The following is a 21990-nucleotide window of genomic DNA, read 5'->3' on the forward strand; positions in this document are numbered from 1 at the left end:
TTTTTTATTAAATCATAGTATTCCAGTTTCTAATTGATTATCTATTCCATTGCGTTTTATCGGCGCCGTGGCTTAGATGGTTAAAGCGCCTGTCTAGTAAACAGGAGATCCTGGGTTCGAATCCCAGCGGTGCCTTTTCAGGAATACAATATACTGTACATTAGTCAAAGTCCTTTATGTTTGTATATACTGTACTAAAACTGACCGGCATATGAACCGGAGTGTTTGTAGTCTTGGTTCGATGCAAATAAGCTTTTATTTTGTAAGTTCTGACAGGAATAACTGGCGCATCCGGATCACAAACAAACACTCATTCCTATTCGCAAGCTGCGAAAAGCAAAAGTAAAGAAACTCGATTCCTTTGTTTTTCTATAGTTGGAGAACAACAAGCTACGTTTGAAACTCTCGTGGGTTCTTATAATCGTGATACTTGCCATATCCTGTCTGTTAGTTTTTAAACACATTGGGGATGATTTGTTGGTGTAGTGTACCCTCTGTACCCAACTGTTGACCTATCTGACCTGTGCGCGGTGTTCGTGTGTGCGCACAGATGGCGAACGAGGCGAGACCGTGTCCCTGTGATATTGGCGATCAAATGGAGTATGGCGGTCTTGGCCAGGAAGTCCAGATCGAGCACTTTAAAGCATATTTAGTAAAGCCACCAGCAACATCTGACAAGGCCATCATTGTCATCCAAGACATTTTCGGATGGCAGCTTCCAAACACCAGATACATGGCTGATATGCTTGCTGCCAATGGATACTTGTGTGTTTGATGCATATTTCTTAATACATACATTCATATATTTCTTTCTAATACAAAATATTGGAGGACAGTGTAAATATTTTGCTCTGTGCAGGGCCGTTTGCCCAGATTTCTTCTTGGGAAAGGAGCCATGGAGCCCATCACATGACTGGTCCACATTTACAGAATGGCTCGAAAATAAAAAGCCAACCAACATCAACAAGTAAGAACTACACTCTGCTGTATATTGTGTGTTGCACATCACATAATCCCACAGGTGTTTTAACAACTACTGTCGTTAGTTGTACTTTAACTCAGATTTTAGGTTATATTACTTTATTAACTATTTTGCCTTTTAGAGAGGTAAACCCACTGTTGAGGTTCTTGAAGGAGCAATGCGGCATCAAACGCATTGGAGTGGTAGGCTTCTGTTGGGGAGGGATTGCCACACATTATCTGGCCCTGCACAACCCTGAGGTTAAAGCTGGAGTGTCATTTTATGGTATGTCAACACCAGCACAAGCATTCTGTAAAATGTCAGCACTGAGGTGAACAAATGTGATTAATGTAGCTAACATCCCATAGGTATCATACGAGAAGGCGATGACAGGTATGAGCTGAAGAGCCCGACCCTTTTTATTTTTGGGGAGAAGGACAATATCATACCACTGGATCAAGTAAATATTGATTTTTATGAGGATAACATAAGTGTCTATCTAGCATTATCTTTAATATTACAATACAACCACTGACAACTTGTGCTCTTCAGGTGAGAGGTCTTGAAGCAAAACTGAAGGAGAAATGTACCATGGATTACCAGGTGAAGATCTTTCCCGGGCAGAACCACGGGTTCGCCCACCGAAAGAGAGAGGACATCAGCCCGGCAGATGAGCCGAGAATTCAGGAGGCCAGAGCTGATATGATCAACTGGCTGAACAAGTACATTTAAATAACGGCTAAGAGTGAGGAGCTTGGTGTCTTCACATGATCGCTCGATCAGACCGTGATTTGTGCCAGCATGTTCACAAATATGTAAAATGGGTATCTTGCAAAATATTTCTCCAGTGTGATTAACTAATAAATAAATAAAATGTTAAGGGGTTAAAAAGGCAGTGAATGGAACTAATCATGGATCTATCTATCCCGAATTGTTAGGATTTCTTTATTTTGCACAGTTCTGTAAAAGTGTTGCAGTCTGAATGTGAACAGGCCTAAAAAGCACAGAAAAATAAATAAATCTTCAAAATAATATTGATATATAGTATTACTTTTTTTATTTTTATATACCAGTAGTTACTGAGTATTCAACATACTGTATGCAAGATGGTGTCATGGAATAAAACAACATTGAGACATTTCTACAGACCAACATTTTAATGGCCACTTTGATACTGAACAGGATAAATAGCAGTAAGCAGTGAAGTTTGGATGCAGTGCTCGGGAAGTGCCTCCAATCTCAAACAGCTGAGCGTTCAGGTGTCATGTGGGAGCCTTCAGTCTTCGCACTCTCCTGGGCTTCGAATATCGTCGATCTTGAGGATCATCTTGACGACTTGAGTGGCCAGCAAGATCTGCTGCTTTTTGCCGATGAGGGTCTCAATCACATGCTGCTGCTTCATGTCTGCGTCGAAGAAGAAAGACGTCAACTAACAGCAGTATGAAGAGGAGATGTTGGAATGAAGAAAATTCCACGTGGTTGCTCACCGTTGGTATTGTTTTGCAGACAGTCAATGCCCAGGCACGGGTTGTTGTCTCTGACCTGTTTGGCTCTGACCTCTGTCATTGTCTGGATGGGGTTTAGGCCGCTGTTCTCAGCCAACGCCATTGGGATGACCTCTAAAGCGTCTGCAAATGACCTCATCGCATACTGCTCCAATGATGGGCACTAGAAGTCAGGAAAGACAACACCAAAAAAAAAAGGTGGGGGGTGGGGGGGTTGAGCAACATAAAAATTAAAGTTATTGCTGCATTATTTCATGTGGGAAAGGTGACAGTTACCTTGTCAGCAGCCTGATTGACAGCCAGAGCACAAGAAATCTCTGAAGCTCCTCCTCCATAGACAACACGGTTGTCTTTGACCAGGTTACGAATTACACAAAGAGCATCATGGAGCGCACGCTTGGCCTCATCAATAATCTAATAAAACAGACGGAGATGATTAACAAAATGTCACATTCAACTAGGAAGTCATCACCCTTAATTTTAAGCGATTTACCATTTTGTTGCCTCCTCGGATGAAAATGGTCACAGCCCTGGTATTTTTGCAGTCTTGGATCACCAGCATGTGGTCCTTTGTGGTGCCGAAGGAGATCTCCTTCACCAGGCCAGCAGTGCCGAGCTTCTCTGGAGTCAGCTCACTGAACCTCGGCACGATGCGCCCCCCAGTGGCGATGGCGATCAACTACACAAGGAAAATGAATAAACAGTCAATAATCCCCATCTTTACTGCTTTTGCCTTTGATGTGCCAGTTTGATGCAAATTCAGTGTGAAAATATTGCATCTTAACTCATTCAATGTTGATGGTGCTGTTCACTATTATACAAAAATACCGATAAAAATCTGTCAAGACATTCTTGTCAGTATCACTTTTTATAACCTAAGTTATGATACTTACAGATCACACATTATTTAATGAAAATTAAGGCCTTCATATTTTTTTAAAGGACCCACAGATACCGTTAATGCTACCTGAACTGATAAATATTCCATGGACTCTGTATGAAATTTGTGATCATTAGCATCACACAGTGACCAATGTAAACACGTTCACAAAATAAATTAATTAAAAAGAGAACCATGTCTCTAACCTCAATCTCAGGTCCTCCGACCCAGCGGACAGCAGGTAACTTGCTCTGCAGCAGAAGATGGTTGGCTTCATCATCAAAGCCCCACTGGCAGATGGCCAAGTTAGCACCGTTGTCCTTGACCTACAATAACAATGAGGTTTTTACATTTGAGTTTAAACCATGTGAATATCAACAACTTTTTAGGCACCCAACCTGTTTGATCATCTCCTCGAACTTCTCCTTTTCATATTTCTGGAGAGCTTTGTAGTCCTCAACAGAGGTAATATCCAACTTATGCTTGGTCTTGGGCTTAGGGGGCTCAAATGGGCAGGTAAGAATGGCAATTTTAACATCTTTCAGGACCTGAATAGCGATAAAGTGAAGTCGGAATTAGCCTCACATTGGCAGTGAAATTATACATACTGTCACATTTCTACCTTTGGCATTTGAGGGTGACTGAACTCTTTGTCGACAATGACACCCTTGATGAGCTGCGTGTCCTCCAACTTGCCTCCCACCTTACCCTCCATCTTGATAAGCTCAAAGTCAACGTCTTTTCTCTCCATGTCAGCCACGGTGAGAATGGCATTCACTGCAATCTCTGCCATCTGTCTGTGGCACCGGTTGATGCTGAAATATGAAAAAAAAAAAAAATAGCTTAGACAAGCAGCCAAAAAAGGGTTGATTCATAAGCATAAACATAACGGTATGTAGGAGACTCACACTTTCGATCCCAGTGTTGTCATGGCGGTCTGAATGAGGGGTTCCGTGTTGTTGGGATTGCAGGGGAAGGTTTCTGCGATTTTGTCAAGCTGCTCGAGTGCGATCCGTGCGGCCTGGTCATAACCGTCAGAGACCCTGATGGGGTGGATTCCGCGGTCCAGGAGCTGCTCGGCTTCCTCAAGCAGAGCCCCAGCCAGTACTGGTAAGACAAGAAATTAATGTATAGCAGACTTTCAAAAACGCAACAAGACAGACAACTGATATTATCTGTATGATGATAAGTATCTATTTTTGCACTATACACACCACCACATCATAGTACATCTTCCTACCACAGTGGCTTTTGTTTACATTCAACCTTTAATGAGCCAAAGCACCATTGAAAAAATAAATACATTTAAAAAATCGTATGGCGCTTCACCAAATACTGTAATTATGATCTCATCTCACTTCACTGACAAAAGTACATACTTGTGAAATGTGGGCCTTTTAATTTGAATACAAAGCCTAACTTATATTACACTGGGGAACAACATTTGGTAGTGAATCACTGCTATAGTAATTTAAATTAAACATAACCATTAACCAGTATTAAGTTGGTGTGGTCAGCCCAGTTTACATCTATAGTAAAAAAAAAAAAAAAAAAAAAAAAAGAAAGAAAAAAAATCTAATTTTGCATTTACGTACCAACAACTCCAGTGGTTCCATCACCAATCTCATCATCTTGGGACTTGGACAGTTCCACCATAAGTTTTGCAATCTGATGGTCCACATCCATCATGCTGAGAATAGTGGCTCCATCATTAGTGACGGTCACTTCTCCATCTCTGTCAACCATCATCTTGTCCAGTCCTAGTCACAAAAATCATTTAATATATTTGATCAGGGGATTCTAATGAAGTGTGTCCCATAAATGTGTTATCTTTTAAATGACTTTCAACATTTAGTTATAACACACCATTAGGTCCCAATGATGTCCTCAGCGTTGACGCAACGGCCTTGGCTGCCATGATATGAGACTGCAAAAACACAACGAGCAGGTTAACTGTTTGTTTGAAGCCAGTATGCTTGGTAAAGTTTATTAATAGCAATGCTGGATGCAACTCTGAAATCATTCGACTCTATAATAGACAAGGGCCACAGCCTTAGCAACACCCACCAAGAGCACATGGGCCTCATGATAGCATGGTGGCTAGCAAACGGAACAGCTAGTCTTTTACAAAAGCGATCACGATAAAACCATCGCATTAATCTTACGCGAGGTGTTTAAAGCGTTACTATTAAGAGCATTTCATAGTAGTTACAGAATTTCAAGTTGCTCCGGTGAACATGACACTGCAAGTAAATCGGCGATATGCTAGCAAACGTGCTAGGACCAAGCCCCGCTAGTTAGCCCATTGTACCTTCAGTGCGTCAATGCCCGTTAGCCTTGTCTTCGTATCCTGGTCTTTAATGATGATAAATGGCCTTCCATATTCATCAAAGGCAAGCGTGCCCAGCGTTGACATGTTGACGAAGGGCTTGGAGTACCAATTTAACTTGTGGCAGGTAAAATAACGGGTTTTAGAGATGAAATTCTGGAGTGTTGGAGAGTTTCAAGACGCACGGGTCTGCCGGCGACTTCTGGAAGACTCCACCTCGGACGGGAAGGGCGGGACCATGTAGAAATATTTAACTTTTACAACTGTACTTAATTTCGCACTGGTAGACAACAAAATATGTAAATGGTAAATGCGATAGTCAAAATTATTAACAGTCTTTTAAATTATATCTAAAAAGAGTTAATAGAACATAGTTGTTTTTGGTTGTGGGCTCTTCCAATCACGCTATATCTCGCGGTGTGCTATCATATCGCGTGAACTGCACCGTAAAAAATTCTCACGTGAATTAAACTAATGGGCTTGGTTGGACGATTTCCCTTACCTTTTTGGGAAGGTAGACTATTTGTTTTCAACACTAGCTTAATATGATTCTGTTAACCATGCTATTGAGTCAAATCTATTTGAGCGGTCGCTTAGTAATGCACGTTTTCTGTTTTGGACACCTACTACTGTACTAGTAGATTCCACGTGTGAAGCTGTCAAGGATGACGTAACAGCGAGTGTATGGCAGTGTCGATGTCTCTCTGAGCTTTTGGTTAAATTGTTGCGAAGTGCCGACTTTACCTGTCTGGTTTCATCTCTTGAAGGTAAACTTAGAAAAAAGGACAGTGACAAAGTTCTCCTTTATCAAGCTTTGTTGCTTCGCTACATCATTCCTTTAGGATGCCTTTCTCAATGTTGTGTTTTCCTCTAGAATGCCCATTGAAGTCAAGCCCCGGATTGTGGTTCTCTATGGATCTCAAAAAGGTCAAGCCCAGTCCATAGCAGAGGGGATAGCTGAAGAGGCTGAGGGGAATGGACTACTTGCTGAGCTCAGCTGCTTGGACCAGAACGATAAGGTAGAGATAGCACGCAGAATTTGTTTTCTTGGATCATGCTGCTGCCATATTGCATTGAATACGGTCATATACAGTGTGTTTACTTATGCTTGATGGAAGACCTCATCTCTGGAAGAACTCATGTCTGGTTCATTCATACATTTCAGTATAATTTGGAGAAGGAGAAGTCCCTAGTGGTCTTTATTGTGTCAACTACTGGAGATGGGGAACCACCAGACAATGCCCTGCAATTTGTCAAGCACATCAAGAAGAAGACCCACTCCTCGGATCACTATAAACACCTTCACTATGCACTTTTAGGTAAACGAAGCTTGTTCTGGAGTGTCTTTTGTTTACATCACAAAATTACTGAGTTCTCTGTATTGATTTATCATTTGGTCTGTCTGTCTCCTCCAGCTTTAGGAGACACCAATTATGAAAACTTTTGCAACTGCGGCAAGACAATTGAATGCCGTTTACAGGACCTTGGAGCCCAAAAATTCTATGCAACAGGATATGCAGATGACGGTACAGGGTAAGTGTGGTAAAGGAATGCAAAAACATCTAAGACTGTTTTTTAAAAATGGGACAGTGAGGCTCCTCCACATAACATTAAACATAAATGCTGTAATTATGTGGTTGATTTATTCGCTTCATTGGCCAATTGGTTACATTTTTGGAAATGTTATTTTAAATACGGTACTCTTAGTACTCAGCCTGCCATTTTACCACATAACTTAATGAACATTTAAGGACTAATTCAAAAAAGTACTTCTACTACAAGCCAAAAATATAAACAAGCATTGAAAGGCCTTGTGAACTTTAAGTCATAAAACATTATGGGTTCGAACAGCGAAATAATTCATTCTGCTTTTCATAGTAGTCTTTGTATGTATGTATAAAAAAATCTACCCATTTACAATGCTTTATTTTTTTAAATCTAAAGTCGTCTGGTACACTCCCAAACAACCACTTAATCATGCAGCGTTAATTTGCTTCTGTTTTCCCAAGGTTGGAGGTGGTTGTGGACCCTTGGCTTGAAGGACTGTGGAAAGCCGTCAAAGCAGCGTTAACAAAAATGTCTTCTGATCGGAATTTTGAAGAGGATTCAGAGAAAACAATTTCAGATTTATCAATACCAGATGTCCAACTAAACCTGCTAAGCCTCACTAACCACCAGTCTCCTGATTTGGACCCCAAATGCGCATCTACGGGTTCACAGGTGACATCCCCGTCTGTTGAAGGTGTCAGTTTAACCACACCACCAGCAGAGACACAAAACACGGATCCTGGAATATCTAATGCGCCTTCACTATCACAATCAGTGCCTCCGCTGTCTGACTTGTCTTTAAATGTTCCTAGTCTACCGCCACCTTTTCTAGATGTGTCTCTTCAGGAAGTAGACACTGTAGATGAGGTGAGGATTCTTTTTTTAATCTCTTTTTTAAATCCCCTTCCTGTTTTATGATACCTTTCTATTTTTTGCATTTTCTAAATTTTCTGAGCACCTGTTTTTTTCAGATTTTTGGGCCGTTAAACAGTAAAACCCTCAACGAGGTTCCTATATCTCGTGCAGTTTGTTTAACGACAGGCGAGTCAGTCAAGACAGCCATCCTTATTGAGCTGGACATCACTGTAAGATTTATAAAATGTTTTTTTTTGCATTCCTCCATGACTTCTATATTCCTTTCATACATACCTGTTTTTTAAATGTGTTTTATCCCCCCCTCTCAAGGCTTACCCAATGTTGACCTATCAACCTGGGGATTCTTTCGATGTTTTCTGCCCAAATAGAGCCTCTGAGGTCAAACTATTGCTTCGAAGGTTGGGTGTTGAGGATCAGGAGAATCATCATGTGCAAGTTTTTTTACGTAAAAACACCAAGAAAAAAGGTCAGTATCCACCTGACACTTATTTATAGCATGTATTGTGCAACACTGTGTTGAAATGAGCAAGCAATAACATAATATTAGCAGGATTCCTTTTATGTTATTGGTAATCATGTAGAAATATATATTACTACTGTGGCATTCATTTCCTATCAGCTGTGATGTGTTTTTTTCCTCTGCTGGGTCACAGGTGCTCAGGTGCCCTCCTATATCCCTCAGAACATTTCTTTGCTGTACCTGCTCACATGGTGTCTGGAGATTAGAAGCGTTCCGAAGAAGGTATGTACAAATATAAAACAATTCAGTTCACTTTTTAAAATTCTCAAGCTCAAGTAGATACTGTAAATATAATTTAGTGTATTTCATGGAAAGGACAGACAAACATCTTAGAATGCTCTCCTTTCTTCAAAGAATAGGATTAAACCTGGATATATAGTATTTGGTTTTATGTTTAATTTAAATGTTAAGAAAATTGACATTGTTTGTGGTGTATCCCAGGGCTCCGTGTTGGATTCAAAGCTATTCAATGTATATATAAATGACATTTTAAATGTATCACAATCACTAAAACTTGGTTGCAGATGATACAAACATATTCTACAGCAGTAATTATAATTAGCTAGTAACTACAGTACTATGCAAATCTATCAAAAAGTGGATGGCCATACAATAAATTATTTCCAAATTTAAACAAAACAAAATTAATAATGTTTGGTAATCTTAGTATTAATTCTGAATTGCAAATTACTATTGAAGATGCTCAAGTAAAAATGTAAATTAAACAACATTTTTAGGAGTTATAATTGACAACAAGTTTGACATGGCAAATAAACCGGCCATGGTTAAAAAAAAAAAACGGAACCTTTTGCCCAAAAGCTATGAAAAATACTTGCTATTAACATTTACTATAAATATAATTTATGCAGGGTCTCTGTGCGGACAATTTCTCTTAAATTTTATTGAATTCACACACTCCAATTCGCACCGTAAATCTGAAGGCAATAAATGTTTTATTTTACACCTCCATCCGCGTAAAGATGGGTCTTAGGGTGTTTTAATAAAGCTCCTTCATGCTTAGAATTTTTACTCTGCATAGTAAAAAAATCAGGACAACCATTTAGTAGTGTTCAACCTCACTATCAGATCAAACAAATGTCAAAATGCTTGTATTAAGGTGCACGTGAGATGTAATGGTTTAAGTTTGGATCTTAATTTTGTTTCAGTTATCCCTTTATAATTTGCATATAAACTTAGTTTTTAGCAAGAGAAAGTTTCTCATTATTGTATTCTAACTTGTCACTCAATCACTTTGTGTTACCCCACAGTAATTAAAATTGATTTCTGAATGGCAACATGGCGATGGCAGTTTCTCCGTGCGACTTTCAGCCATGTTTCCCTCTGCCAGGCCTTCTTGCGAGCACTGGCTGAGCATACGGCAGACAGCGTGCAGAGGAGGAGATTGCAGGAGCTTTGCAGCAAACAAGGCACCGCTGACTACAACCAGTATGTGAGAGAGTCCAGCCTCAGTATTTTGGAGCTTCTCGATGCCTTCCCATCCTGCCTGCCTCCCCTCAGCCTCTTAATAGGTCAGTTGACTTTCTTTTGTTTTAGTCATTTAGCAAACAGGATTTCCTTGCGTTGACGTTGTACCATCATGTGAAAAAGTCTTTCGTTGTTGTATTTTCTGTAGTGCTGTCAAAGTTAAAGCGTTAACTGATTAATTAATCACCAAAAAATTATTGCATTAATCATCAATTAACGCAGATTCATTTTGACCATAGATTATCCTTTAGCGTGACAGCGGATGGCTATGGTTAAGGTAGCACATGTTGTGTTTGAGCAATAAACATAATTACATGCATTAAGGTAAACCATTTAATAAATGTTTGTGTATCACATTTAGAACATTTGTTCATGTAAAAATATTGGGGTCTTTTTTTTTCATTTTAAATTATGCAAGTAATTAACTGATTAGCTGAAATCCTGGCTCGGCATCTTTATCCACATATACAAAAAACATTAGGTTCTTCCTTGGTCAATGCTCCATCCTTCTACAAAGTTTTGTTAAATGCACTTTTAAATAATCCTAAATAAACAAAAAACATCAATGAAAATAAAACCTTTTGGAGGAACAATGCTGGTTAATTTTTTGCTATTTTCATTCATATAACTTCTTAACATTCGTGACTCATGCCATTTTCAAGAAAATTGCAGTTTCCAATTAGCCTATTTCCATGTGTAGCGCGATGGAATTTTCATCCAGAAAGGGGCGCTGTTGCCTCAATAAAGCTGTTTGCTTTTATAGAAACAGCTTTACACAGATAGCATACAGCTGAGATCTCCTCAGTAGGCAACAATCCTTTCCTTGGGTTGCATCAGGGTTTTCCTCTGCAGAGCAAGTTACTCATTTTTGTCATTTGATAAGTGCTGTCTTATGTTTATCCCTCTGTTGAGCAAACATTTCTCCTTTTTCATTAACCATGCTGGGTGGTTTTGTGTTCATTAGACCAAATTTGATCTGACAGTGAAATTAGTTGGTGACAGCTTTACATACAAGTTGTCCTTGTAACACCTACTGTATGTCATAGCTATTTTTGGTTTTCATGCCAGTCCTCCTGCTACTGTGGAGATCTGATACAGAAATCAGCCATCATTAAGTGAGAAAGTGTGGAGCTAGACCCTTCTCAGAGCAACAGATGTTATGTTGGTGGATCGAGCAGAGGGCCCGAGGTTTGCACAAGTGCAGGGGTTATCTTGGGGCAGAGGTTAATAGTCAAACCTGACTCAGCGCGCCAAGGACATTGCGTTATGCACTCCTCCATGTTCATTAGACTGCAAGATCAGGGTTTATACTTATGGTTTGACAGTAACTATAAATAATGAGGAGTGCATCCGAGAGCACATAAGACTACAGATACACTGCCTCCGTTCTCTTATTATATGATCCTATTTTTCCCCCCATATGTGAAAAGGTCATAGCAGACTGCTGTCCGTAAGCATCTTTTTCATTATAATGTACTGCAGGGCTCAAAGGTACTTGTACCAGGTTGGTGACAAATTATTTCTTTGCCATCTGTCACCATAAAGCTTGAATTGTTTCCTCAGTCCACAAAAACATGACCATTGAGTTTATTTTTTTCACTATCACTCACTACTTGCTTGGTATTCATCTACAGTATGATAATTTGAAAAGCTGCTTAGTGAAAGCCTGTGAACTTACAAGGCCTCTCTTCCAAAATGAACAAAAATAAATGTGTGTAGTATTAACAAAGTAAGTAGAATAAAAGGTAAGGACGGTTCTTTGAAGTGTGTAATAATCTTCCCGTTCATCTGCAGGTGAGGGAACTATTCATACATCAATATTTGACCATATTTCTACATCTCCCCTTTTCCTATTTTGCATGCAAGTTGAATGGAAATATGGTAAAGATAGCTGGCACAAAAATTAAGATTCTGAAAAAACTCTCTCAAGTAAGAATGAGGTGTACTGTATGTTTTATAAGATGCTTCAAAAACACTTTATTTTTTAAATTTAGAAATAATGAAAGGTTGAGCTGTATTTATAATTGAGTCCTCATTGGTTTCAATACAATGGTATTGATTGTAACAAAGGGGTAGGAGTCTCTAATCTGAGTAATCCTTGTTAAATTAAATTGCCACTTAATTAGGACCGTCAGAGCATCACCACCACACTTGACCTTCAAAATGAAAACAACATGTACATTACAAGTTTAGAGAGAGAAATTACACAACATGCATTGGGCAAAATGTAAGTATTACTAACCTTTGGTCTTTTGAATTCTTTTTTCTTTTTCTTAAAAAAAACCCCCTTTAATTTAAAGACTAGATAATTATAAAAAAAAAAAAGAGGAAATGCAGTTTTTTATATACCCATCTTCAAGTGGTCTTTGCATCATTGTAGAAATGGTTTGATTCACATTAGTTGTATATTGCTAAAATTAGTACTGTAGTTTGCACAAGAGTCAACATCGTGAAGATTGCATTTTTAAACATGATTTGATTTTCCAACAACTCTAATGAGAAAATGCTTATTGTTTTTCCAGTATAAAGTAGTAAGAAATTGTCAAAAATAGAAAAAAATAGGGGTGTTCGATATCACTTTTTATCACCAATACTCCAATGAGTCCAGTGAGTACTCCAATCTTGAGTATCTGAATAAAATTTCCAAAACCCAATGGCAGATCATTTTAAAGAAAGACCGACAGTATATATCCCAATATAGCATTTTTCCTTAAAATTGCATTAAATTAATGGCAATTTTCTATTCCTCTAATTTCTAGTTCTTGTTCGTAATACTGATATCGGTCATCACCACAAGTACCAATACCTTGAAATAAAGTCTCTTATTGGCCCCATATGGTATCGGTACTCACCCATTCATATAAAAAATATCTTAGTTAAGTGAGTGCCATTTGTTTGGTTGTTAGTGAATGGGATTACACAAAAACGACTTGCTCTCAAATGTTAACAACTTTTTTGACGCAACTACATTTGTGTCTGCAAGGCAATAAATAATACATGAATCTTTTTGACAAAATTCAGATATAAGCAGGAAGTGGTTATCCGATTTGATTAGCATAGTGATGTTTTGTTCAGAAAGCCAATGTTTTTGCCAAGTGAATCTGTTAGATGGTCTTCTAAAGTTAGTTTTGTGCATGACATTCAATTTAAAAAGACTCTGACACCAACCTGCTGAGCTGTTTCTCTAACTCCATGAGCTGTTAGCAGGTGTCAGAGAAGAGTTTGAGCAGATTTTGTCCAGCTGTTGATCTTTCCGAGCAATTTAACTGAGTGATGTGGTTTTTTTGTGTGTGCAGATCCTCAGCTGCTTTGGTATTTGGTATCGGGTTCATCTATTATTCACACCCAAGTTCCAAGTAATCCAACTTACTTCTTTTTGCCCACATCAAATCGGTGGTAGTGCAGTAGGCAGAAGCGGCGCTCCTTGTAGGTTTTCTCAATTCCAGCGACCCGCCCTTGCTAATGCAGTGTGCACTGCTTATTACCAAAAAGAGGGCACCTTCATGGCTGACTTTGCAATAAGGTTCGCATAAGCAGTCTGTTCCCCACTGGCTTCACATCTGGCCGCTTGAGATTCAAATGGCCTGACTTTGTAGTTTTCATAAATGTCTTAAAATCAAACTGAAATGTTTTGGGTGAGTGTTACTGAAAATAGACTACCGGTATGTTTTAAATCATGATGGCTTTCTATCCATCCAGCATGGTTAATAACGTATTTAAAAGACGACGAATGATTGACAGCTGTGCTTGTTTTTTTTTCCTTCTAATATCATTTTTATTTTTAGAGCATCTCCCCAAGTTGCAGCCAAGACCTTATTCAGCTGCCAGGTAAGGAGACCGAAAACATCATGCTTTTCACAGCTACGATATCATTTGTTAGCATTAACATGACCTCACAATGATGAATGTCTGTCTTATTCCAACATTAATATTGCTATACTCTCATTTTCTCTCTGACTAAAAATAGTTTAATACCAGCAGTAGGTAATTGAAATTAAGCTAATCCTGAATGTGTTTTGAGTGTGATTATCAGCAGTTTTTGAGTTTGGAAATTACACTGAAACATTGACAAATGTCTTAATTAACAAAAATGCAGTTTTGTTCTACCAATGATTAAATGAATGGCTGACCAAGGGGATAGTTTATACATCTGCTTTGCGCACAATGAACTCGTCAATTTATATACACTGATGTGAATATGTATTGTTCTCATTTGTTTAGAAGATATTGGATTAGAGTATTTCACTCCTAAAGGAAATTATATAAATTCAAACAGACATTCATAATTAAAAATGTACCTAGGTGGATAATTCATTAGGGTCAAACAATTCATAAAATATGCATTAGTGATGCTTGATGAGTTTAATTATTTGGTTGGTAGTCTGTACAATCTACTAATACAGCCAATACTATACCAAATGCTCTGTCTTATTTAAAGATAATATTCAGTTTAGACAGTTGCTATTTATTATTTTTAAATATTATTTTGTGCTTGTTTTTTTGTGGTGTAGAACTGCACTGCATGCTTTACAGTATTCATATTATGCAATGCCATGTTGTTAGGGTAACCAAAATATTAGAAATGCCTCTCAGTGTGAGACATGGTTTGACGGATTACAATGATTTTAAAAAGTGAAGGTTTCAATAACCGCCAATACTGGCTGTCACTGTTAATGAGTTATTCTTTTCTTTTTTGAAGGGACGTCAAAGCAGGGCACTATATGATTGGCTGCTCCTAAAGTTTAGTAAACAAGCTGCTTCTTGGAAGTTAATTGCCGCCAATTAACTTTTTTTTTTAAATTTCTCCTTCTTGGCAATCAGCAAGGGGAGAACGAGGAGGGGCGATGGAGTGAAACTAGACGAAAGAGATACAGTTACAGATTACAGATGCCTTCAGGTTAATGTGCATTGTCTTAAAAATAAATAAATGGTGCCAGTGTGTACTAATTAGCTCCAAGGACAATATGAGTAGCCCATGGCTCTGTCCTAAAAATAGCTCACCAGTCATAGGACACTGTGATTTACTAAGAAGAATTACATCTCACAAGTATATTGTGGCATGAAAACTTTTGACAAAGCCATCATGTTTGTGTGTATCCTAAATTTGTTTCTGGTGAGGGTATATTTGGGTGGTTTCTGAACGTTTCCAGGCACATTTACAATATGCAAAGAACGCTTAAGGTATTGATGTGTTTTAACGTTCTAACTTTCTACCTGAAAGAAAGAAACTTGGGGTCACCTTCTCCAACCTGCCTACTCTGTAGCCCATGTTAAGTGCACTTCAGTGCGTAGATGTGATTCCCTAATGAACTCTGTGATGGGAGAAGTTGGAGCAAAACAAATGGACTATTGCGAGTGTTTTATTTAAATCAGTGTTCCATCTTTTTGCCTCACTTAGCCAGTCATCGATTTGCGCTTCCTGTTAAGCTAGTACCCATTAGGGTCTGCTTTAAAGCTCACAAGGAACACGAGCGTCTAAGACAAGGTCAGAACTTCTCAGCTGCTCTCCTACTCGCTTTACTGCTTCCTTGATTGTGAAAAGAGCGCGTGTGAGGGAGGGAGACTGCTCAGAGACGAGGCGACTGTAGTTTAACAGATAGTGCAGACTCGAGACATTAGAGGCTTGCATTATTGATATTAGAGTCAATAGAGTCTCCACCGGCAAACAGGAAGTAGGAAGGAGAAGAATGGACAGGTGCGAGGGCCCTTGGGGAGGATGTAACTTTTTTTCCTCCTCACTTTTGGATGTTATTTTTGTGATGCCAGATGAGTGATTGCTGTTGTTGATTTGTGGTTGCTTATCTAAATAAGCCCCGCAATTGGTTGCAACCACTCCAAGTGTACGCTGCCTCTTGCCCAATTTAACTGGGACAGACTCCAGCTCACCCTTGACCCTGAAAAGGACAAGCGCTAAAGAAAATCAATGGATAGAACAAGGATGTTCTCTGTGGCCAGGCTGATTTGAATAAGTAGAAAATTTTAAGTAAAAAAAGTTATCTGTTAATATTTTTTGGGGGAAATTTTATGAAACACAGTCAGTTCGGAAAAGCAGTAAAAGGTAGATGGATGGATGGACATTCAGTATATTATGTTAGAATTTAAGCAATAGGTGAATTATATAAAATGAATCCTGAAACCTTTTAATTTTCTCTCGGCCTTTGGTGGGAAAAAAAAGTTTGGATAGCCCAAACAGGCATGTAAATAGCACCCATTCACTGTCACATCTTTTTTTCTTTTTTACATCACATTTAAAGCCTTTTCATCTCTTGTACTTTGATCAGCTGCTGTCCAAATAGTTTGTTTTCATAAGTTGTTTTTATGTCTGAATGGTTTCCATCATGTTTTTCTGTACCACTCTGTTCTGCTCCTCTTCTTTTCTCTAGATCTCCCTGTCAACAGTCTTCCTGTATTCCATGCACACACACATGCTCTCACTACCACTTGCTTCAATTTTTTTTGTCTGTTGTCTCTCAAACTTGCAGCTGCCGCCTTCAGCACCCAGGCAAGCTTAATTTTGTCTTGAGCGTGGTCGAGTTCCCAGCATGTTCAGGTCGTCCTGTGGAGAGGCGGGGCTTGTGTACTGGTTGGCTGTTTGACCGCGTCACGCCTCTCCTGGTTCTCCCGGAGGAGGCTGAATCGCAGTGTCACGTTGCCACGCCGCGGGTGAGTACATACAATAAAGTGAAAATTGAAACAATAGTATGTGTGTTTATAGAGAATCTGCAAATTTCACACTTCATAAAAATAAAAGCAGCAACAGGTGGTAAAGAACAGTGAATAACAGCAAAATAAATTTTTAGAGTGTAATCCTAATCACATTTAATTTGCCGTTTTTGCACTGTACATCTTTTTCACATAGATATATTTTGATTGACCGGCATTGAAACAAAGAAAAACAAATGATTTAATATACAACACACCAATATGCCATTACAATAAATGTAGTTGTTGTAAATAGTGGGAGTTGTGATCCCTGCACTTGTTCTCTTCAAGAGTCTTAATTGAGGTAATCATTTTCTCTTAAAAAAAAACCTCCAAGGCTTGTCTTTTAATGCATCAAAGTCAGTTAGCGCTAATATAATCCAATAAAATAAAATATTTTTGGTCAGTCTCAGTGGTTGGGCACTTATTGAGGACCCTGCTTTATGTTATTGAAATTAATTAGCTTGACTCAGTGGTCAGGCTTTTAATGCCAATGTTGGATAACAGTAGGGATGTTAAATAATAAATACCACTTTTTTCAGATTGACACCGGTACGAGTACTACCGATACCGTTAGTACTTTTGATACACAAAATGATCCCCTCCCCAATCAAAGACATAATTTTAAAGAAAGACCTATATATTCCAATAGAGATCCTGACGTCACGTGACTTTCTATGAAAACGGCCCTCTGCGGCAGAAAGTATTGGCATAGCATTAATGGGCTACAATGGCATGGAGGACGAAAACGAGCGTTTATCCGTCAACTTTCCGCCCAAGAGACAGCCACTTTGATGAAAAGGACATGATATACATGCACCAAGTGGACAGGTTGGATTGCCGATGAAGGTTCAGGAGGTTGTTTTTTTCCCCCAATTTGGCGACGCTGCTAAAGTGGAATTACCTCATCTGTTGCCGGTGAGTGTTTTCAAATCTGATCATAATGCCATCGAAGTTGGCAGTTTCACACAAGTCTTGGCAGTGTTATTTATGTACGATAGCAATTTAGCAGCTGCTAAATTGGGCACGGCCGCCGTCATTTATACTGTAAAAAGTCTTCTTTATGTTGTTGGTCAGTTATTAAATTCAACTGTGTAATATCTATTAAACCGTAGCAGCATAAATGAACGAAACAGATTATTTCCCACACATTTTGCGTGTGGTAACAGTTAGCATCTGCTGATTTGGCCACCATGTACAAAGTGCAACATTGGCTACGGATTGGTTCCTCTTTTGGTAGCCTGGAGCATGCTCGATCCTTTTTTTGCCTCTCATTTGAGTAGCTGTCGGTCCACAACAGCTGTCAATCATTGTTAAAGTGTGATGTTTGCCGTTTACTCAAAGTGGCAGACGTGTTATCTATGCTGCCAAAATGGTTGCGTCAACGTCAGGATCTCTATATAGCATTTTCCCCCTAAAAATGGCATGAAATTAATTTCTATTATTGTAATATCTATTTCCTGATCGTAAAATGGACAGTACTGATACATTGAATTAAGGCCAATACCTGGTATCAGTACTCACCCATCACTGTTTACAGCCGCTGAAGCACATAAGCAGAAAAGTGCTTAAGTCGACTGGAGATTATGCGCAACTCTAGAATTGACAAGGGAACATCCACAATTTATGATTGCTCCACCCACAGCGTGTACCTGGCATGATGGTGCATAAAGACTTAAGTCAATGTGAGAAACTGCAGCCACCATGGAATAATTTGGCCCTAGGTGAACAAAAACAAGAAGGATTTTTGCCTTGGTGGAGGTCTATGCTCTTTGAATGCCCTATTTGGGTTTTCATCTGAGACTCCACTGATTGCCCGGGTTTGGGCCTGTTATGTGGGGTCGATTAAAATCAAATAGAATTTGAATTAAAGCAGCTAAATCCTCTCTATCACACACTGTGGATTTTAGTTGGAGCTCATAAGTTTTCTCATTAGCCTGTCTTAGAATGTTAAGTAGATCAATTAATAGATTGGGAGGCCCGCAGTGGCTCCTCAGCAGTGTTCTAATTACTTCCATTATTTAGAATGCACACTAATGTTCTGTGACCCTCACATCTCAGATCCATGTGAGTTTGAGACCCAACTGCTCCTTTCGACATCCACCTGACACATCAGTGCCTCTCATAATGGTTGGACCTGGCACAGGTGTCGCACCCTTCATTGGCTTCCTCCAGCAAAGGTGAACAAATGTATATTCATGCATTTTTGTCTGCTTTTGTGCAGATTGTTGCTCTGACCTTTCCAGACTTGGTAATAGATATTCACACATATCCGTGCAATATTTAGAAACAGTGTTGGGAACAGGTTATAAAGTTGCGCGTTACTCTAATATGAGCACATTTTAGAGCAATAACTTATTACTTTCCCCTGAAAAGTAATAAGACCAAAGATACTCTTCAAATCCTCCTGATAATTCATTTGCAGTATACTGTAAGTACGTTCCTACTTACAGGCAACACAATTGGTTTTTACTACTACAAGCAGTTAGCCGCCTGCGGGATACAGTGGAAAGCAAGATTTGACAACAGATAAACAACACACACTTCTTGAACATAATGAAATGCATTTTGGGAGTATTTAAATGAACATTTACGTCTGAGGGAGTGACATCATCATTTCAGCACATTGTGACTCGCGTGTCCATAAACAGCAAGAATAAGGAGAGATTCATGTTTTCAAGATGTCATTTTGAGTTTGTCAGCAAAAAACAAAATTATTAAGGTTTGTTGCACACTCTGTTCAGTCAATAGTGTTATCTATGTACTTTCAATAAGACTATGTCAAAGAAAAAAGGATCGCAGGGCAGTATTAATTCAGTCACACACCAGGTAGTGTGACTGCAGGATGTCCCTGCATTTAATTGATACAGTATATTTAGAAACAATGTACATTATAAATGTTGAGTTTAGTCATGACAACATTAATAGTTAAATATGTCAAGTAAATAGGACTGCCTTTAATTATTTTTTAAATGTATTTTTGGTACGGTGAAGTCTAGAAAGACTTCTTTTTTTATTTATTTGTTTTTTTTTTAAAGCAAATTTGTTAAGTGGAATTCTGAAAGTACTAATTATTCAATTTATATTAATTAACAAAAAAGAAGCAAAATAAGTTTGTTGTTAAATGTCACTGCTAAAAACACACTTCCAAATAAATGGCAACACCGAGTATCATTTTATGTTAAGCAGGGTTGTCGGTATCTGTTAAATGTAACTGTTTAAAGTAACTTGTAATCTAACTTAGTTACCTAAATGATTACTTGTTTTAAAAAGTAATTAAGTTACCTTTTAAAGCAAGTAACTAAGTTACTTTTCAGAGTAACTCTAGTTGGGTTTTCATCCACCTATTTTTATTCGAATTTTCAAGAAATGCGAAAATAAAACTGAATGGAAACACTAGAAATTCAAAAAAAGGCCCAAAATTTGCGGGAAAAAAGTTTTTACGCTTAGATTGGGTGGATTTTGAAGCGTATCGAAAAAAGGAAAATGCGGATTTTGGCTATGGAATCAGGTGCGAATAAACGCTGACAAGACCGGATGCACGTCGCACGTATGTTTGTAGTCCCAAAGCAATGTCGGACGATACATTAAGGTATGTTTGGGGGTCAACAAAACGGAAATCTTTTTTGAATTAATTAAAGAAGCGAATATTAATGCTATTTTAGATGGAAAACGGCAAAGAAACGCTACGGTTTATTAAGAATTACAAAAGCGAACTCATACAACGTCATTGCACGGCGCAGTCGCTTCCTGGTCTTTCTCTTCTTCTTCTTTTAATTACTGGTGGATCACATCTCTTAATGGTGTATATCGCCACCTACAGCGGCGGAGTCCCCTCTCAATATTCGCAAAAGAAAAACAGATGGAAACGGGCATAAATCGCATGTCCGTTTTGTGCATTTTCAGTAAATTCGCTTTAAAAATTTGAAACAATTGGATGGAAACCTGACTTGTGAGAACACTAATCACTGCACATTTCCAACTAATCTGCTCTGACAGTTGAATGCGTCTCCTCAAGCTTCATAACTGACGTTATTCCATCTCATGAGGCATAATAAATATAAATGCTGAGTCAAGCCAGCAATTGTTTTAGTCGTCTCATTAGAAGTAAATGAGATCCCTTACAATGTACACATTCACACATATTGTGCATGAGTTGGTGTGTAATGAGCAGCCAGGACTTACGAAAGCACATGGATGCATATTGATTTTAATTTTATCATGATAGTCATGGAGTAAATCGTTGTAAGCAAATGCTGTTTTTTTTTTTACGAGCTGTTGCTTGCAGGTTTTCTAATTTAAAGTCTAATTATAGATGTCAGGACAATTTGGATGTAACCCTCCAAAATTTGGGGATGTTCTGAAATGATGGCGAGGCCACGATTGCAAGATGACCTGTCATAAAGAGTTAATGTGACTGTGTGAAGCTTCCCTTACCCGAGCTGATGGCTGCGCATTGAACCGAGCCCGTCCCTCACTGGACTTGTCAGGAAGCAGCGCAAACCTTTTTAGTGTGACTGACACGTTTAAGTCACGGGTGACTTTGCGCAGATGAGGTGGTGCCCCAGTCAGCTCCAATTGTCTCTAACCCACCTGGATAGCTGTCCTGTTTTGGAGGGTGGGGTGTGTTGGCAGTGACTCTAGTTAAATCAGTCTATCTGACACGTCACTTTGATGGATGGACACTTAAAGACATTTACGGTACTTGATAAATGATTGTAAAATGTAGCCGTATTTTCAATTTTTTTTTTACGATGTCAAGTTGTGCACTGATTTTTTCGGTTCTAAAAATACAACAAGCTAAAAGATTGATCGTGCTTAAAGTAAAAAAAAAAATCAGGGCGACAATATGGACAGGCTGTAGAGTAGAGCCTAAAATTCATAGCTAAATGTCTTTAAATTCAAATGTGCAAGGCAGCTTTTTGAATACCATCCTGCTATTTCTTGTTGAGAAATATGATTATGCCCACATGACTTCACAGTCAGTAAAACCTGGCATACACACACAATTTTAAATGTTGGTTTTAAATCCCAGAAAGAGTAACAGGCACAAGTTGTCTTGTAGTTCCTTTCGTAATATGACTACAGTCCGTAGTACACCACGAACTGTGAGATGAAAATGACTCTGAGATTTCAAATCCAGTCATGACTCAGCTTCAACTGTAAGAGATCACTGTTGAGGTG

General features: G+C 38.7%; 3 protein-coding genes and 1 non-coding gene across 5 annotated transcripts in view; 3 read left to right on the forward strand and 1 right to left on the reverse strand.

Annotated features, from left to right (window-relative positions):
- Nucleotides 1-61: 61 nt before the first annotated feature.
- On the forward strand, nt 62-135 carry trnat-agu (transfer RNA threonine (anticodon AGU)). The gene has a single exon. It is a non-coding gene; the product is annotated as a tRNA-Thr (tRNA).
- A 159-nt stretch (nt 136-294) lies between these two features.
- On the forward strand, nt 295-1910 carry cmbl (carboxymethylenebutenolidase homolog (Pseudomonas)). 2 transcript variants are annotated; one of them, XM_086066106.1, is made up of 6 exons: nt 295-342; nt 551-765; nt 860-967; nt 1104-1246; nt 1330-1421; nt 1514-1910. In XM_086066106.1, exons 2-6 carry the CDS (start codon nt 551-553, stop codon nt 1691-1693), a joined length of 738 nt encoding a protein of 245 aa, XP_085922232.1. In that variant the 5' UTR covers nt 295-342; the 3' UTR covers nt 1694-1910. The 2 variants fall into 2 exon arrangements, with proteins under 2 accessions (XP_085922232.1, XP_085922233.1); XM_086066107.1 differs by having other exon boundaries at nt 319-407.
- Nucleotides 1911-2095: 185 nt separating this feature from the next.
- On the reverse strand, nt 2096-5896 carry cct5 (chaperonin containing TCP1, subunit 5 (epsilon)). Its single transcript, XM_086066105.1, has 11 exons — nt 5658-5896; nt 5213-5273; nt 4942-5106; nt 4255-4453; nt 3969-4161; nt 3745-3894; nt 3553-3672; nt 2960-3145; nt 2743-2880; nt 2449-2629; nt 2096-2365 (listed from the first exon to the last, which is right to left on the reverse strand). The coding sequence occupies exons 1-11, from the start codon at nt 5760-5762 to the stop codon at nt 2238-2240; spliced, it is 1626 nt and encodes a 541-aa protein (XP_085922231.1). The 5' UTR covers nt 5763-5896; the 3' UTR covers nt 2096-2237.
- A 197-nt stretch (nt 5897-6093) lies between these two features.
- The window catches only part of mtrr (5-methyltetrahydrofolate-homocysteine methyltransferase reductase), a 29907-nt gene continuing 14010 nt past the window's right edge, over nt 6094-21990 (forward strand). Inside the window, exons 1-12 of the mRNA XM_086066104.1 lie at nt 6094-6442; nt 6550-6694; nt 6841-6994; nt 7091-7208; nt 7685-8090; nt 8195-8308; nt 8409-8565; nt 8753-8841; nt 9968-10148; nt 13890-13932; nt 16587-16767; nt 18868-18986. Of these exons, the coding sequence (XP_085922230.1) occupies nt 6551-6694; nt 6841-6994; nt 7091-7208; nt 7685-8090; nt 8195-8308; nt 8409-8565; nt 8753-8841; nt 9968-10148; nt 13890-13932; nt 16587-16767; nt 18868-18986 (1706 nt within the window). The 5' untranslated portion in view covers nt 6094-6442; nt 6550. The remainder of the gene's footprint in view (nt 6443-6549; nt 6695-6840; nt 6995-7090; nt 7209-7684; nt 8091-8194; nt 8309-8408; nt 8566-8752; nt 8842-9967; nt 10149-13889; nt 13933-16586; nt 16768-18867; nt 18987-21990) is intronic.

Source organism: Leptonotus elevatus, chromosome 21, assembly GCF_054856555.1.
Source record: "Leptonotus elevatus isolate MCC_2025b chromosome 21, RoL_Lele_1.0, whole genome shotgun sequence".
NCBI classification, from domain to species: domain Eukaryota; kingdom Metazoa; phylum Chordata; class Actinopteri; order Syngnathiformes; family Syngnathidae; genus Leptonotus; species Leptonotus elevatus.

Bases quoted from the DNA above. Each gene is read 5' to 3' on its own strand.
- cmbl (XM_086066106.1), top strand. From the start codon at position 551: ATGGCGAACGAGGCGAGACCGTGTCCCTGTGATATTGGCGATCAAATG. The intron at 1,247-1,329 runs GTATGTCAACAC...AACATCCCATAG, and splicing joins AGCTGGAGTGTCATTTTATG to GTATCATACGAGAAGGCGAT. The intron at 1,422-1,513 runs GTAAATATTGAT...TGTGCTCTTCAG, and splicing joins ATATCATACCACTGGATCAA to GTGAGAGGTCTTGAAGCAAA.
- cct5 (XM_086066105.1), bottom strand. From the start codon at position 5,762: ATGTCAACGCTGGGCACGCTTGCCTTTGATGAATATGGAAGGCCATTT. The intron at 3,895-3,968 runs GTAGAAATGTGA...ATCGCTATTCAG, and splicing joins GTCACCCTCAAATGCCAAAG to GTCCTGAAAGATGTTAAAAT. The intron at 2,366-2,448 runs GTGAGCAACCAC...TCTTCGACGCAG, and splicing joins TCTGCAAAACAATACCAACG to ACATGAAGCAGCAGCATGTG.